The 17,818-nt window shown below is 42.1% G+C and overlaps 1 protein-coding gene across 2 annotated transcripts in view; it reads right to left on the bottom strand.

The window, feature by feature from the left end:
- Positions 1–17,818, bottom strand: part of GRIN2A (glutamate ionotropic receptor NMDA type subunit 2A) — a 369,761-nt gene that overhangs the window by 85,278 nt on the left and 266,665 nt on the right. For both annotated transcript variants that reach the window (XM_065893444.1, XM_065893446.1), the window contains one exon: positions 308–513. In XM_065893444.1, coding sequence (XP_065749516.1) covers positions 308–513 — 206 coding nt within the window. The remainder of the gene's footprint in view (positions 1–307; positions 514–17,818) is intronic.

Below are 17,818 nucleotides of genomic sequence, written 5' to 3'. Positions count from 1 at the left end.
CCTGCCTCTTCCATCTACTAGCTAAGTGGCTTTGAACGTGCTTCTTAATCTTCTCATCACTCAGTTTTTATCATGTTTTAAATGGGCAAAACCACGCGCCTCGTATTGCCGTTGTTGGAATCAAATGAATGCAAACCACCTGGTGTAGTTCCAGGTCTTTTAAAAAGTCTATTTTTATACCCACCTGTTATAATAGAGTATATTTTATATTACATTCTATTATTCTTGTAGAGACACCACTGTTCTCAGTGATACAGGCTATTGTAAAGGATTGGGCACATTCAACTGACAGCATCCCTGGACTCACTTGATTCTGATGAACTTCCGACATGGCACAGTGTTCCGCACACACGTCTCAGTCAGCGGGTCTATGTCTTCCACGATGACAAAGGGGGCCTCCTCCAGTGTGACGATGCTCAGATGGTTGTCGTCTGGCTCACAGTCCGAAAAGGACTTGTACCTGGGCCACACGGCATGCCTCAGGCTCAGGGTCTGGTTCTCCCACTTGCCCACCTGGTATAAAGAGAAAGACACACCTGTGCTTTCCGGCACCACTGGCTTCCAGAAAGGTGAGTCCTCCCCCGTAAGAGGTATGGGAGAAGAACCCCATCATCTTCAGGGCTTTTCTGCTACCTACCTCAACGTACACTTCTGTTTATATGCTAAGAAAGATGAGGACAAAGGGAAAGCAGAATACTGGGCCGCTCCCATGCCCTGGACTCTCCCCAGACTAATAAATACGGGGGTGGTGACAAAGCACTGATGCCGTTGGAGATCCCCAAGTGATTGTGATGTTCTGCCAGAGCTCAGGCCCACTAATGTCATGAAAAGAGCAAGGACTTTTAGAATCAGAGGTCTAGGCTTGAACCCCCAGATCTGCCACTTACTAGCTGTACAACCACAGGCAGGCTTTTAATCACTATGAACATCTGTTTTCTCATCTGTAAATAGACACAATTCCACCTACTTTATAAGGATGTCGTGGGAATTAAATAAGGCAATTCGAGAAAAGCATATAGGGCAGTGCTCAGCACGTAGTAAGGACTCCAAACTCTCCCTTTTAAGTATAGAAGAGAGTCAGTGAGAGGGAGAGAGATTTTTAAAGTGCTAAGAAAAAGAAAAAGAGGAAAGGGGAGAGGAAGATGAAGTCCAAGGGCAAAAAAGACGGAGGACTGGCAGGAGAAACAAGGGGGTAGAGCAGGTGAGCAGACGAGAAGCCTCCCTTCAAGCTCAGATACGGTTCTATTTGAGTTGAAATTAAGGTGAATTTTTCTTAATCCAGCACAGAGTGGAGACTTTTACTGCTTACTGTACATCAAGACCTGTCAAAGCAGAATCGATCGTGTTCCCTCTGAGCAGCTGTCGTCATCTTAGTGAAATCAAATTGAAGGCTGTACGTTTTGAACCTTAATTTTATTTGACAGCTTCTTGGCACTCTCACACACACACTGGGAGAAAGCTGCCCCCAGCACTGCACTTTGTGCTTCCTCCTCCCGTTCCCAAGTGCAACTGCTCGACACCACAGAGCAGCGCTTTATTTGTAACACAAAACTCAAGGAAAATACCTCGTCTGAAGAGCTAAGTGCCAAGTCCAGCCTTGTCTGTGTTCATATGACCCACTCACCTCTCCTCCTGTAATGTGTCACCAGAAATGAATCTCAGGCCCTTGAAGAGAATTCAGACCCGCTGGACACCAGGAGAGGTGATAGGTGGCGGGAGAGAAGGCAATCAGTGCTCTGGAAGATGACATCATCATTTGGACTGGAAAATGTTTGCTGCTTGTAGAGAAACATGCCGTGTGGCCAATTACAAAACTGTCCAGCTTCACTGATACCTTCCTTTTTAAGTTAGGAAGGGCAGTAATTTGGTCAAGCAAACATGTTCATCTCCTCAGGCTGTGATGTAACATAGGCTGGAGAGAATGTGGAGCCCATCAAATTCTTAATTCATTAAACATAGATTTACTGAACACCAGCTATGTGCGTGCTGACACCAGCCCGGGAACAATGAGGGGTAAAACAGAACGATTCCTGCCTTGTTGGAACCATCAGTCAGCTGCCGGACAAAGACCAAGCCAATAATAATAAACATGCAAATAGATAAAGAGATATCCAAGCTCTTCCTTTTGGAACATGTTATACCCATCTCTTTCTTTTCCATCTCCCTGAGAAAACTCAAACATAGCCTTCAAAAGAGCCTGGGCAGTTCAGTGGGTAAGACAATGGCTTTTGGAGTCACACAGAACTAAGTGCTAATCCTGGCTTCATCCATTAGCTGAGCAGCCTTGGGAAAGTTGCTTAACCTCTCTGAGCTTTGCTTTCTCTATCTGTAAAATGTGGATTGCTACAGGATATGCTTTCAGAACTGTAGTGAGATTTGAATGAGCCAAAAATGTCCTTGAAGCATTGAGCACAGAACTTAACATGTAACATACGTGGCAGCTGCTATTATTTTATTATTGTAGGTAGCATTTAAGATACAGCTCAAATATCACCTAATCTGTAAAAGCATTCCTGTCTTCCCTGGTAATAGAGAACTTTGCTCCCATCTCCACCACAGCATTTGATGTTATACTTAAAATAATGTCACTTTTGGGCATGTCTGTGTAGTCGGGAAATGTGCCAATATTACCACTTAGTTTAATCCTACAAATTCCACGTGGTAAGGATTATTATTCCAGCGTCACAGTTCAGCAAACTGAAGCACAGAGAGATTATGTAAACTGCCCAAACTTGCACAGCTAGTAAGTGGTGGATCCAGAGCTATACCATGGAACTATGCGGATCCAAAAGTGCTTTCCCACTAGTGTTTCTATTAATTGATCTGCAGTAATCATGTTATTGCTCCAAGACCCTTTCTTCCTTGCGGAGACAGCTCCTAAAGTCCCAAGGTAACATAAATAGAGGCAAAGCCCGTTTAGCCAGCAGAATCTTTGGTGATGTCACCGACCATGTCACATACCCTACACCATGGGAGGCAGGCAAAGGTTCCAGCCCAAGGCTGACTCATGGAGAGAGAGGCTGCAAAGGTTTATGAGTTCCCAGAGTGCAATAACTTCCTAAATCTCCTCTAAGTTCCTCTCTCCCTTCCCAGCACATCTAAGTAAGCACCCATGGGTCAGCCAAGGAGGGTGGAAGCAAGTGGTGGGTGGGAAAACTTGATTAGGAGCTGAAGCTGCTGTGTAAACATTGCCCTAGATCCCGAGAGCTCTTACCTCCTTCTCTGAGTCTGACAGGCTCCTGTTCCAAACGCCAAAAATCTCAACTCCAGGATTTTATATACCAGATAGGGGAGAAACAGACATCCTTCGCTTTCCCCTCCTATGTTCCTATTTACAAAGGACTATATAACTGGGTCTGGAGTCTGTAGACAGGCTTAATAGAGACTTGTTTACTCCATAAATATTTACTGAGTGGCTACTAGGTGCCAAGCACTGCGCTAGGCACTAAGGGTACTGTAGTGCAAGCAGCACAATTTTTACTTGCAAGGAATTTTTATGTTAATTGGAAAGACAAACATGAGTCAAATAACCACATAAAAATATACATCGTACAAACTATACATCGTACAAACTGGGAGAAAGAAATAAAATACGGGTCTAAGGCTGGAAAAAGGGGGAACGAAATCACATAAGTCTTCCCCAAGAGGTGGCACTTAAGCTGAGACTGGAAATCCAAGATGAGTGGATGAGGGGGTAGAGGGAGCAGAGGCAGGAAGAGCCCTCCAGGCTGGCAGGGGCCAGATGATGCAAAGCCTTGCAGGTCCAGTTAAGGAGTTGAGATTTGCCGTAAGAGTTAATCTAGTCTGTTATCCAGAATGGAAAAAGAAATGAAGAAATCATCATGAACATGGGTCCATATATAACTTTCCCAAAAGTGGAAGCTTCTTGCCCCCTCCATTCTTTTTTTTCTTTTTTTTATTATGGAAAAATTTTAACTCATACAAAAGTAAAATACTAGAATGTATCTCCATCTTCCCATTATCTAGCTTCATTAATGACTAACTCATGGTCAATCTTGCTTCATTTATACTCCCAACCACTCCTCCCATATTATATTGAAGGAAATCTCGGACATCATAACATTTCATTCACAAATCCTTGATTTGATTTAAATACCTAATTTTCATTTGCTTAACAATATTATACCTCAACAACCTATGTGTTTGTGTATATGTTTCACTCATTAGATCGTGATTCTTCAGTCTAGCAGGGATATATATATATATTATATTATATATATTAATATATATGTATATTAGTTGGTTTCTATGTCCACAGCTTCTAACTCAGGGCCTGGCACAGCTGGATAGCTGTTGCTGGAATGAATGAACACACCACACTTAGCAGAGTCTGTAGCATTCGATGACAGTGGTTTGTGTCTGCTAATCCCAAACTCCTAATTAATCCCTCCCTCTCTTTCCCTTTGGGTAACCATAAATTTCTTTTCTATGTCTGTGAGTCTATTTCTGTCTTGTAACTAAGTCATTTGTATCATTTTTTTTTAGATTCCACATATAAGTGACATCATATGACATCTGTCTTTCTCTGTCTGACTTGACTTCATTTAGTACGATAACCTCTAGGTCCAGAGATTATTAGGCACTATTCTTAGCGCTATTTTCATTCTTATAAACACCCTATACACAAGAAGAAGCTGTGGGCAGATGATTTTTATCTCTATCATGAATTTTGGACTTGAAAACAGTCCCAAATTCCCCCAACTAGGCTGTGTGGGAGAAGAAAAAAAAATCTTTATCTTCAAAATAAACTGGATTTTGGTGATAAACCTTTAAATGTTTTCAGCAAATAAACTGAAGTTTTGAGGACAAAGAAAAATAATTGACCTCTAATGGAGAAAAGTGATTTTGTTAAAAGAAGTGGAGAAAGGGGAAATTAACTTTGTCATGATTTTTTAATCTGTTCTTACTAATAAAATTTAAATGCTGTGCTTTTAGAAAGCTAATTCCCTCTTCAGCTCCTAGGAAGTGTTTTGTGACAGAGCAGTGATTACTTATCAAAACGTTCAGCCAATATTTTCTCAGAGGAAAAGATAATTTCATCTCCAGAAACTGTCATAAGTTAATATTCATCCCTTAAGGTCTGGTTAAATCCATAGCGATGTCACAGAGGCTGCAAGAGGCTGGAAGAAATGAGGTTAATAGATGTTTGTGACTCTCCTTTCAAAGAGGTATGAGTGCTTGACTGTATTTGATCTATTCATGAAATGCTTACAAGAGACAGTTAAAATCACCTCACAACTGCTCTCTCCCAAGCCACTCCCTAAAAACGTATATCTAAACACCAAAATCATAGATCTACCTCTACTCAAATCCTTCCATGACTCATACTGCCCACAAAACCAGTCAGATTCCTCTTACATTAATGGACTCTAGAGTATAGGTCCCATCAACCTCGATACACTGTCCTCTCTCTCTTTCTATCACTTTGTTGATTTCTCTTTTGCACACCCTATACACACCCTCACACTGAAACATATACATCTACACCTTCAAACACACATACGCTTACACCTACACATACTCACACATGTATGTACATATATATGTATGTGCATATGTGTATACAGTTAACCCTTGAGCAACGTGGGGTTTAGGAGCACTGACCCTTCGTGCAGTCAAAAATTTGTGTATAAGATATAGCTGGTCCTCCATAACCACGGTTCCTCCATATCTGCGGATTCAACCCACTGGGGATCATGTAGTACTGCAGTACTTACTACTGAAAAAAATCCATATATAAGTGGATTCAAACCCGTACACATGCACACACATATATATATCATATATTTATATATCTATACATAAACACACAGCTACACTCATACCTACCTGAATTCACAATACACACATATATACACTCACCTCCACACACGTACCACTACACATACACACATGCCTAACACACACCTACACTCACACCTCTACACACACGTACAACACTAAGCCACGATGATGCGTACACTTTTCACTCTCACCACACACCCCCTGAATGACACCCATTTCCCCGCCTTTGCCTGCACTACTTCTACGTGAAATTCCTCTCCTTATCATCTCCACTGACTGGAATCCTACCCACTCTTTCCAGGTACAGCTCAAATACCGTCTCTCCCCTTCGGCTTAATACTCCAGCTGGAATGCATTTTGTTTTGTTTTGTTTTTTGTTTTTTGCGGCACGCGGGCCTCTCACTGTTGCAGCCTCTCCCGTCGCGGAGCACAGGCTCCAGACGCGTAGGCTCAGCGGCCATGACTCACGGGCCTAGCCGCTCCGCGGCATGTGGGATCTTCCTGGACCAGGGCACAAACCCGTGTCCCCTGCATCAGCAGGCGGATTCTCAACCACTGCGCCACCAGGGAAGCCCTGGAACGTGGTTTTGAGCATTCTCTTTTTCCCTTGAATTCTCTCGCACGTTCATTCATGAGCTCAATACACATGCGTCCAGGGCTTTACATTGTGCCAGCCACTGCAGGAGGCTCTGGGGCTACAACTGTGAACAGTGCAGGCTGGTCCCAGTGCTCAGACTTTCTAGTCTGGTTAGAGAAGAGGAGTTAAAGCACACTGGCCATGAGATAACGTGAGCTAATAAATGCGGTAACTGCCGTGCTGGGGTGGGCACAGGATACTACTGGAGCAGAGAGCTTCCTGCTCTGCAAGGAAACCAAAGATGCTTCTAAAGGAACTGACTTCCAACCATGAGCCATACCAGCATGGCAGATGGAGATAGGGATTACTGAAGAGTTTTAATCAGGGGAGGGATACAATCAGTCTGACGTATTAGGACACTTCTTCCCAGTGCAGTGCAGAGAAAGGGTTTGTGTCTAAAAGATTCTGAAGGCAGAGTGATGGGTCAGGAGGCAGCTGCATTAATCTGGATGAGTCTGGCATAGGGCCGCATGGGGAGGGGGCATGAACTCACAGGATCCCAAAGTGGTGGAATCAATACAACTTAGAGACCGATTGTGTATCTGTATGGGGGTGGGGATTAAGGGCTCAGTTTGCCCTGTATTATAGAATCTCTGGCCTGGCCAGCCTTTCACATAACATGACGCACATCGGCTGTAGTACAGTGTTCACCACATTCCAGTTCAATAAATGTTTGCTGAACTGAACTCAATTCAGAAGGCAGCACTGGCATCAATTTTTACTTAGAATTCAAAGTTAAAAGAGGAGAGTTGCCTGTTTACTCAGATCCCCTCCTTGGAGACAAGACAATAGGGATTGTAAAATTAAAAATCAGAGATGAAATTTATCAAAACCGACAATGAAAGCAGAGTTCACGCTGCCTGTGCTCCAGCTTGACTGGCCCTGGTTAGCTCATTGAGTGATTTCATAACCAAGGGGGAAACAGGTCCTAAAACAAACACTTCGCATGTGCAAAACACCGGAAAACATTCCAGATAATAAGCAGGGATTTACTCCCAAGGTGGAGAAAATGCAAGTAATTAACTCTTCAGGAAGATGAATTTCAGGAGAAAAACAAAGCAAACAGGAGGCCAATTTCTCTCCACCTGGAATATAAAGTCTTCTAAAGGACATAAGATAAATGTCCATGAAGGAAATTTAAATTGACTTAAAGTCCGTATTTAGCATAAATAGGATCACCGGTTAGCATCACTTCCATGCCTCTGCATGCAAATGCAGAGCTGATAGCAGGCTTACACATGAGTAATTTTGTGTCTTTGGTTGCTGCTCGAAGCCAAAAGTAGATCTGAATTTGATTGACCTGGAAACTACAACAGAGATGTCTGAGCCACAACCCTGACTTGATATTAAGTTGAAATGTGCTCTATCTGGAGTAGTTTGCAGTTGAGTCGTGATTCTTTTGTGAACCAAAACCCGATCTAAAGTTCGTTCAAGACAGCTAGGGTCTGCTGAAACCAGATGTCACATTGCACCCCAGATTTCCCCTGCATGGTATATTCAAACAAGCTTCTACAATAAAACTGCTGAAAAGCGAATGTGGACCAAACCTACTTTATCTTCAGTGCCATGGGGTCTCAGATGGCCACTGGCAGAGTGAAACTAAGAATTGCTTTTCAGGTGTTAAAGTAAAGCACCTGCTTCCTTTGCACTGTCTTAAATGCGGTTACTGAAGGTAGTGGGATTATGAGACTTTAGCAGGAATAAGAACCTCTCCTTGGGGAGAGGAATGCAGACTCCAAGGGGAAAGAGGGGGAAGGGATAAATTAGGAGTATGGGATTAACAGATACACACCATTATACATAAAATAAACAACAGTGATTTACTGTACAGCACAGGGAACTATATAGGTCAATATCTTGTAATAACCTATAATGGGAAAGAATTTGAAAATACACATACATAAGTAACTGAATCACTTTGCTGTACACCTGGAACTAACACAATACTGTAAATCAACTATACTTCAATTAAAATAAATGAATGAGTGGATGAATGCAGACTCCTAGATCGCTGGAGTGTATGCATCAGTAAATGTGGGATGAGGCTTGGGAACCTAACTTTTTAACCAGGATCCCAGCTCATTCTGTTCTGGGTGATCGAAGAGAAGCACCTAAAGGATCCTACGTATGGCTACCAGCAGGGTTAAACGCAGCGTAAGGAAAAGGTGGGAGTCTTTCTTCTTGGGTTTCTTGTGTAACCAGTAGCAGTCGCCAGCACATCTAACTGAGTTGAATCAGCTGTTGGAGCCTTAATTAAATTCCTCTCAGTTGAAATTTCAGAATTGCCTGATTGTTATACAGCTCACATTGGAGCAGTTGATTTCTTTCTCCTATAATAACTGTTCTCAGGATAATCTAATATCTTTATGGATAATGGCGTCGGCTGTCTGAGGACTCAGCACTGATCTGGTAATCCATGGAGACGTGTTTTGATCACCGTTATTTCCTCGAACAACCTGCCTATTGCTTCCATTCTCCTCGAGGTTCATTCAACACGAGAAGAGCTCGATGCTCGTTCAAGCTCAGATTTAAAAGTGGAAGTCTCTGGAACGATGAGTCTCCCTTTTCTTCAGAAGTTCACTTATTATCTTCAGTTCTACAAAGTTCCTCTGTTCCCAGGTCCCTGGGGATGGAGAGAAGCTCTACTTCTTTGGTTTACTTTTAATTATTTATGTGATCTTAAAAAGTGATGTGTCCTGGTCATTAGCTAAACAGTTAATAGTGTTTTCTTTCTCTCCTTTGGCTCCATGTTGGAATCATTTAACATTAGAGACTTGAAAAATCAGCAAAAAATAAAAAGGAGCCCTCTCACAATTACTAATTAATTTTTGAACCCTCTCCTGGGAGTCCTTCATTATGTAACTTCTTTATCAGTCAGCCCTCCAATGGGCTGTAATAATTATTAAATAATGAATAAGTATAATAACTGGCATGTCTTGAGACACTGTGATCACCCCAACATGCACTTCCTCCTTTTACCCTCACATCCCTGTAAGGAAAAGGTCATCATTACCCTCACTTTACAGATTGGGAAACTGGGAGCTGACGTGAATTGCCCAAGATCAAAAAAGCAAGAGAGAGCATCTGGAGGCTGAGCTCAGGCCATCTGACTTGAGAGACTGGGGTCATCACCACTGTCTGATATTCCCAAGGTGGCCATCAGATTTGGTCTGGGAAATACTAAGGCAAACAAGGGAAATGAGGGAACATTCTACGGATCAACTGGAAAGACCCTGCTGCGAGTAGCGATGCCCCGAGGAGCTGGGATACCTGAGCTCAGCCTCCCCAGATGCACGGCCTGTCCCCTTTGGAGAGGGGCAAGGTGCTCTTTCCCTGTGAAATACAGGAGGAGGAGAGAGAACAGCCAGATGCGGCTATCTTGTGGTTTTCTTTCATGTTTTCCAGTTATTTCCTCAGTGTACCTGTGACTTGATTCTTCTAAGGACCTTGAATTCCACCCTGGGTCATGTCTCTGACAGCAGCGCTGCAGTGAGCCCTTGCAGGCTTGAGGCTGCTAACATCGACATCCAAAAGGCGATTAGAATAATAGACCAGGGAAAAAATCAGCCGCTCAAATGTGAACTGCATGACAATTAGGTAATTTGGGGATTTCAACCAAGAGGAATGTAATTTAGGGCTCTAACAGCTGATTAGACTTTTTCTTCGCCTCTGTGGTAATCTCCATCCACTACGTAAGGGGCCTTAGAAGGGAGGATTCCATTTGCCTCTGTCACACGTTGTACCTGAGATGCTGATGGCCAAGACGATGTGACTCTGTTTACATTGCTGCATCTGTTATCATCAAAATTTGGACTTAAACTTGGTTGAACTCCTGAAAAGGCTGTTGCCTTGGCGAAGAAAACCAGGAAGGCTATAGGTCTGCAAAAACACTTCAGGAGGAGATGTGAAGGAAAATGGGATAAACACAGGACCTGGAGTGGGGGGGGATAAGCACCTAATATTGGACGAGATCTTGACCTAAGGACAGTCCTCTATTATAATAGTAGTGATAACCAGGGTTATTTTTTTAACACCTTTGCAAAGACAATTTAGAAATACGGAAAAGGTTTTTCTTTTGACCTTCTAATGTACTTTTCTGAGTAAATTTCAAAGATCAGTGTAGTTTCTACTTGTAAGATAAATGAAATACCATTTGCAATCCGGCAGAGTAAATAGCTCTTTTTTGAATATTTACTTGAAGGATATTTAGCAGCTCTTTGCTCCCTTGGCAGAGTTGGTAAGAGTTAGGAGGTAGTCAGGAGCCCTCCAGAGCTGGGCTGATAGCTGAGAGGGCCCTTCATTCATTGGGATTATCAAGTCATTCTTACCAGCCCGAAAATCATGACAAGGCTGGATATGAATACAGGTGTGACTCCTCCTCTTACTATTGGGCAGCTTTTTTTTTCCCATGAAAACCTTGCAAAGTGGTAAAAAAAAAAAAAAAAAAACTGGGGGCTGAGTGTGTAACAGTTTATAAAAGGAGATAAGTTCCAGGTAATTAAATTGGAGACTAAGGGAACAGGAGACTTCAATGCATCAAACCTGACAAGGGATAGAACGGGCCAAAGGCTCGTTGATTTCCTCACTCAGCGTTATGTAAAAAAGCCAGTTCCATTTGGATCTCAGCCTGAACATTCAAAGTTAACCTCATTGACAGTGTCTGCAGAGTTTTAAAATAAGGTTATAAGACCTGGGGGTATTGATCAGTTGCAAAGTATTTAATTCTCTCACCCGTGAAAAGTTATTGGGTTGTGAAAGTTGAAGGGTTTGGAACACTTGGTGTCAGGTCTCTGATGGGCATTTGTTCTTTCACATCTGGGGCAAAATAATACATTTAAGTCTTTGAGATGGACGTTTTCCTCCTTCTAAATGAAAGGGCGAGCCAGGGGTTGGTGCCTGAGGCCTTGTTGGTTATTAAAAAGATGCTAAGGAAAGCGCTTGTGCATGGGTGAAATCCATCCCTGGGATGAAATGCACCCGGATCAGAATTTCAATTCTCCTTAAATAAGATGGTATTTTGACAGTCATTTTTCTTTGCTCAGCTCGGGCCCCAAACTACTTTGCTCCAGGCTTGTCTGAGCCCTAAAGTATTCCAGTGAGAGGATCCTTTGAAACACTAAAGCCAACAGAAGATTTAATGGTGAGGGAACAGTAATAAGCTTAACCACAGCTTTGCCCACTGTTAAAAACATGATTATTAGAAGGCGGTGTAGGAGACAAGGATCCTCTTGGGATGGGCCAGATAAGACTTGCTATTTCAGAAAACTGAGCCTAAGTAGCCCTCCACTGTCAAACCAATTTTATTCAAACTGATTATCCTCATCTTGGACACTATTTAACAATGCCAGAGCCCCACAGAGTTACTCGGATGAAATGAAAATCTTGGTGACCATCCAGGGAGCTACTTGGCATTTCTTATTGAGTCATACTGGCAAGCTCATAGTTCAAAAGAACCCTAGACTTGGAGTCACAAGACTCAAATTCAAGTTCAGTGATGATGCCTGTGAGCTATGTCACCTTAGTTAAATCAAAACTTTTCAGATTCACGCAAAGTATAGCCAAAGGTAGAAGCCCAAGATCCCTGTTGATTCTGAGTGTTAACAACCAATAAGCAAAGCTGTTCTCTAGGTTTTTGGTCAGTTAAGGTTGGATTACATTGACTCTTTGGTTAATCTACTCAACAAATGTTTACTGAGTGCTTACTATGTGCCATACACTGTCCTAGCACTGGTGATACAGCAGTAAAAGGACTCTAAGCTGGGGACTGGGAAACCTTGTCCCAAGGGCCAGTGGTTTTTATACAGCCCATGAGCAAAGGGTGGCTCTTATATTTTTAAATGGTTGAAAACAATGGAAAGAATAATATTTTGTGACATGTGAAAATGATACGATATCTGAATTTCCATGTCCAAAAATAAAGTTTGATTGGAACACAGCCATGCTCATTTCCTTATATGCTGTTTATGGTTGCTTTCACACTAAAACAGCAGAGTTTGAGTACTTGCCATAAAGACAGTATGGCCCGCCAAACCTGAAATATTTACTAGCTGTCTTTTGTATAAAATGTTTACCAAGCCCTGATCTAAGTCTCTGTGTGTAAGCAACCCACCTACTAATAGGGAAAATAAAATACAATGCTCTCAGAATGTTATAGAATAAAACAGAAGATGACAAGTGCCAAAAAAGGAAAGGTGAAGTAGATGCAAGGGAGCATCAGAAGTAGAAGAGGAGATCTGGTGAGAGAGGGGAGACCTTATGAGAGGAACGGCAACTGAGGGAAGTTGTAGAACAGGCAGAGGAGCTGAAAAATCAGTGTGGAGAGAAGAGACTTCTAAGTTGAACGAATAGTGTGGACAAAAGCATAGCAGTTGAGCTTAAGGGACATGTTTGTGGACTAGGAATTTGCCCAAATTGGATGAAATACACAATGTACAAAGGGGATGAGAGAGAAAGAGGAATAAAGGGATACAGTGGGACAAGATTATAGAAGCCCCTGGATAGTAAGCTAAAATTGCTATGTGCACATTGCAATTTGGTTGCATTTGAGTTCAAATTGGCAATTGGCCTTGGGATTCCTTGATGACTTAGCACTTGGGGATAATATTGGTGATTTCATACACGTATGGTTGGTATTTATCAGCTCCCACATCTTTGGGAATTGTCCTATTTTTAAATGATTGTATCATATCCTTCATAAATACATTCATATTTGCCAGACTATCTGGATAAAGTTAGAGGTCAGTTTATTGACCTCCTCTCCATAGGCCACCTCCAGTCCACGTTAGCCACTCATTCCCATGAGGGGAAATTCACTTAGAATTGCTTGATTCAATGATTCTCAATTTAGAAAAACCCACAGTGCTCTCACACTGCTATTCTCATGTCTCTTCTCCAACATCATTTTGGCCATGGTCCCAGGGGCCCTCTCTTTCCTCCCAGTTGATCTACTCATTCATGACTTCACCTCCTCCCCATTCCAACCCAGACCTCTTCATCTACCACATCAATACATGTTCTGCCATATCCATAACTATCCTGCCCCCACTTTGTCTTCCTGTCACACCTCCCTGGTACCACCTTCTGCCAACTCAGTCAATCCAACCACTTCCTCACCTGAAAACCACCGAGTATAGGTGGAGAGAACCGCATAGATGAATACTCTTTTGAATGTAAGGACCCCGTCTCTGACCAAAAATTCTTTTCCCTTTTCCTGATTGGCCATCTTACATTCCCTAGGAAGTATTTCAAACCTTCACACCTGTCCATGAGAAACTGCAACTCTGACAGCTCCATCCTCACTTCCAGCTGCTGAATCTGCCTCTGATTTCACAGTCTATCACAGACAACCTGCATACCCTACAAACTTACCTGCCTTGGCACACGTCTTCCTTCTCCCCTCCTCCACTGATGACAGAGGCCTCTCTCCTACTAATCCCATCATCTGTGAGCAGGACACAGTCCTCTTTTGCACCAACCTCTCCTCTAAAACTGGCTTCAACAAGATCGCCAGTGGCCCTCTCATTACTAAAGCTAACAGGTGCATCTATTTGACAATGAGACCCACTCCCATCTTCCTTGAGTCTCCCTGCCCTAGACAGTCACGATCCTACCCTTTCCAGGCTAGTTCCTACCTCTTTGACTTCGCCAGCTCCGCCAAAATGCAAGCTTCTCTTTTTGTTGCACACGTTTTACATGTCCTGACCCTCCCTCCTGTCCTCAGGCCTCCATGCTCAGGCATCTACTACTCACGCTTCTGTTATCATCTCTATATTGACCATTCTCAGACATGGCTGTCTTTCACCAGCTCCTCTCTACTGCCTCCAGGAAACCTCAAACTCAACAGGCTCAGAGCAGAACTCATCATCTTACCTTCAATTTTTAAAAAAAATGCACAATTTTTCTCACGTGTGCCTATATGAGTTCTTGAAATCTCAACCTTGGAAATATTCCTTAATTCACCCCTCTCCCTCCACCCCCATTTATATTCCATCAATTGCCAAGCCTTGATAGTTCTAATATTTGAATTTTCCTTGTCCACTTCTTTCTTAAGTCAGACCACCACTCAGTCCTGGTCTCCTGTCACTGGTTTCTGCCAACGCCTCCAGACGTTTCCCCCTGCCCCAGATAGCATTCATCCCAGCCTATCCTCCAAGCTGCAGCCCAAGCCGTCACTCTAAATAATAGCTCTGCATATGTGATCATTCCACTCTCCCCCTTAAAGCCTTTGGATGGTTTCTCACTACACTTGGAATCAAGTGAACATGCCTGGCCGTAGCCTAAATGATCTATCTCATTCCCAGGCATCTCTAGCTCTCTGCATTCACGCCAACCTCATTTCTGACAGCCAAATCCCTGTTCTACCCCTGCCCCCCCCCACACAGGGATTCATGAATCCCACAGCACTAATCATAGCCTTCTCAGTACATTGAGCTCCCCTCTCGGTGGCAGGTATCCATACACACTCCTCACCCTGCACAGAAAACCCTTTCCCACTCTCTGCCTGGCACCCTCCTACTTGCACTTCAGAACTCAACCTAGAGAACAGCTCTTCGGGGAAGCAGTCCCTGATGACCCCACAAAACTGGCCGGGTGACCTCCTCTTTGCTTATCTCATCAAGTATTATAAGTACCCATACACCCTCCTGTCTGCCCCAACAGACTCACTGAGGGTGGGGACTGTGTTCTTAGTATCCCTTACACCCAACCCAGTGCCCCTTACAGAGTAAATACATAAACGTTTAGTAAGTAAACAACTGAATAAATCAATATACCAACATGACTACCATAACTATGATCTTCTTGTAATCACAACTTTATTTGTCTTCTTCTGGTAATATGTACTGAAAAAAATGTAGATTTCGGAGTTGGCCGAACTCGAGCCTGAATATCAGCTCTTATGCTTACTAGCTGTGCAACTTGGCTACGTTTACTCGTTTCCTTCATGGGCCTTAGTTTCCTCTTTCACCCAGTAAAGTGGGTATGATAAGAGCAATCATATTGTATGATTGTTGTGAGAATTAACTAAAATTAACATGCCTACAAAGCAGTTATTACTCTGTTTGCCACATGGTCACCATTGCTCAACCAACATTGGGTGTTTTATTATATACAGGGCTCTTGTAAGAATTACATTAATTCCTTTATGTGAAACTCCCAGCCTGGCCCATAGTAGGTATTCAGTCAAGGTTAATTCCATCCCATCTACAATGTGCAGGTCCTCTTGAGATTGAAGTTAAACTCTAAATGTAGGGCACAGACTATCTCCAGAACAGGAGAGAGCAAGGCATCAATTTTATCAAAACTCCAAGCCCAGGTCTTATATACCAAGATGTCATTTAGGAAATGCACTTGCTTTTTTCCCCCAAAGGGAGACAGATAAGTTCTTCACTTACTCTCTGTATATTAGATAGAATTGATATTGCCTATTAATATAATTCTGCACACAGAGAAGGTCTTGCCAAAAGCAGCCTGGTGTTACTTTAGCTCTATCAATAAATCCAAAGGCCTGACAATTATTTTTAATTCCATTTGCTGGCCTGAGGTCATGCACAATTAATACATACTATTAATTTCATAACTATAAATGTAACCCAAGCTTTCTTGGATCCTTATGCCCCAAAATGAAACCTTATGAATGTACTTTTGAGTTCTCAACTGGTTAAGAAGCTGTATTGTGGGAAAAAAGAAAAGAAGTAGAAAAAGGAAATTTCAGATAAATTTCCAAGACACATTTGGAAGAATCGTCCTGGCCAGAGTGCTAAATGCCATTGTGAGGTTAATAATATAAAATCCCCAGAATTTGTATAGCCCTTTGTGGGTTACAAGTTGCTACTTATTATCTCATTTCATTTGGCCTTCATTGCAGAGTCACACAAAGGTGGAGACGTTATTACAACTTTTCAGAGCAGTAAACTAATGTTCATTCAAGTAACGTGGACCAGATAAGGACAGCAAATAGGTGAAAGAACTAGAGACAGTTTTCTGACTGCTGGCCCAGGACTTGCTTAATTGCCTATATTTCAGTATTCAACTCCTTACACGGGACTCAAAGAGAAAACAAATACAATGATTCTTTAATATGTTCATCTTTAAACTTGAAGCCCAACTCCTCTGAGAAAAGAGAATGCCAGCAGTAGGCTTCCAGAAACCCACTCAAAATGCAAAAACAAACAAACAACAAAAACAACAAAAAACCCTTGATAATTGTCATTAAAAAATCCATACTGTACTTTGCATAATGGTTCCCATTTGTTAAACTTTTTCTATTACGTACTAGGCCCTTTGCTGGATATTTTACATATGTTATTTATAATCTTCCAAGTTATGAAGTGGCTGGGTGACCATGTTGCAATTAATTCACTTCTCCAGCCTCAGTTTTCTCATCTGTAAAATAAAACTAATTATGAAATCTACCATTTAGGGTTCTGGTGAACATAAAACATGATAATGTATGTAATATGTTTGGCTCAGGGCCTGTGGCACAGTCAATGCTCAGAAATTGTTAGGCTCAACATCATCCTCAATGGTGAAAAACTGAAAGCATTTCCACTAAGATCAGGAACAAGACAAGGTTGCCCACTCTCACCACTCTTATTCAACATAGTTTTGGAAGTTTTAGCCACAGCAATCAGAGAAGAAAAGGAAACAAAAGGAATCCAAAGTGGAAAAGAAGAAGTGAAGCTGTCACTGTTTGCAGATGACATGATACTATACATAGAGAATCCTAAAGATGCTACCAGAAAACTACTAGAGCTAATCAATGAATTTGGTAAAGTAGCAGGATACAAAATTAATGCACAGAAATCTCTGGCATTCCTATACACTAATGATGAAAAAGCTGAAAGTGAAATCAAAAAAACACTCCCATTTACCATTGCAACAAAAAGAATAAAATATCTAGGAATAAACCTACCTAAGGAGACAAAAGACCTGTATGCAGAAAATTATAAGACACTGATGAAAGAAATTAAAGAAGATACAAATAGATGGAGAGATATACCATGTTCTTGGATTGGAAGAATCAACATTGTGAAAATGACTCTACTACCCAAAGCAATCTATAGATTCAATGCAATCCCTATCAAACTACCACTGGCATTTTTCACAGAACTAGAACAAAAAATTTCACAATTTGTATGGAAACACCAAAGACCCCGAATAGCCAAAGCAATCTTGAGAACGAAAAACGGAGCTGGAACAATCAGGCTCCCTGACTTCAGACTATACTACAAAGCTACAGTAATCAAGACAGTACGGTACTGGCACAAAAACAGAAAGATAGATCAATGGAACAGGATAGAAAGCCCAGAGACAAACCCACGCACATATGGACACCTTATCTTTGATAAAGGTGGCAGGAATGTACAGTGGAGAAAG

This window comes from Phocoena phocoena, chromosome 15 (assembly GCF_963924675.1).
Source record: "Phocoena phocoena chromosome 15, mPhoPho1.1, whole genome shotgun sequence".
NCBI classification, from domain to species: Eukaryota; Metazoa; Chordata; class Mammalia; order Artiodactyla; family Phocoenidae; genus Phocoena; species Phocoena phocoena.
The sequence above is the reverse complement of the archived record's forward strand: the minus strand, read 5'-3'. Positions and strand labels throughout refer to the sequence as shown.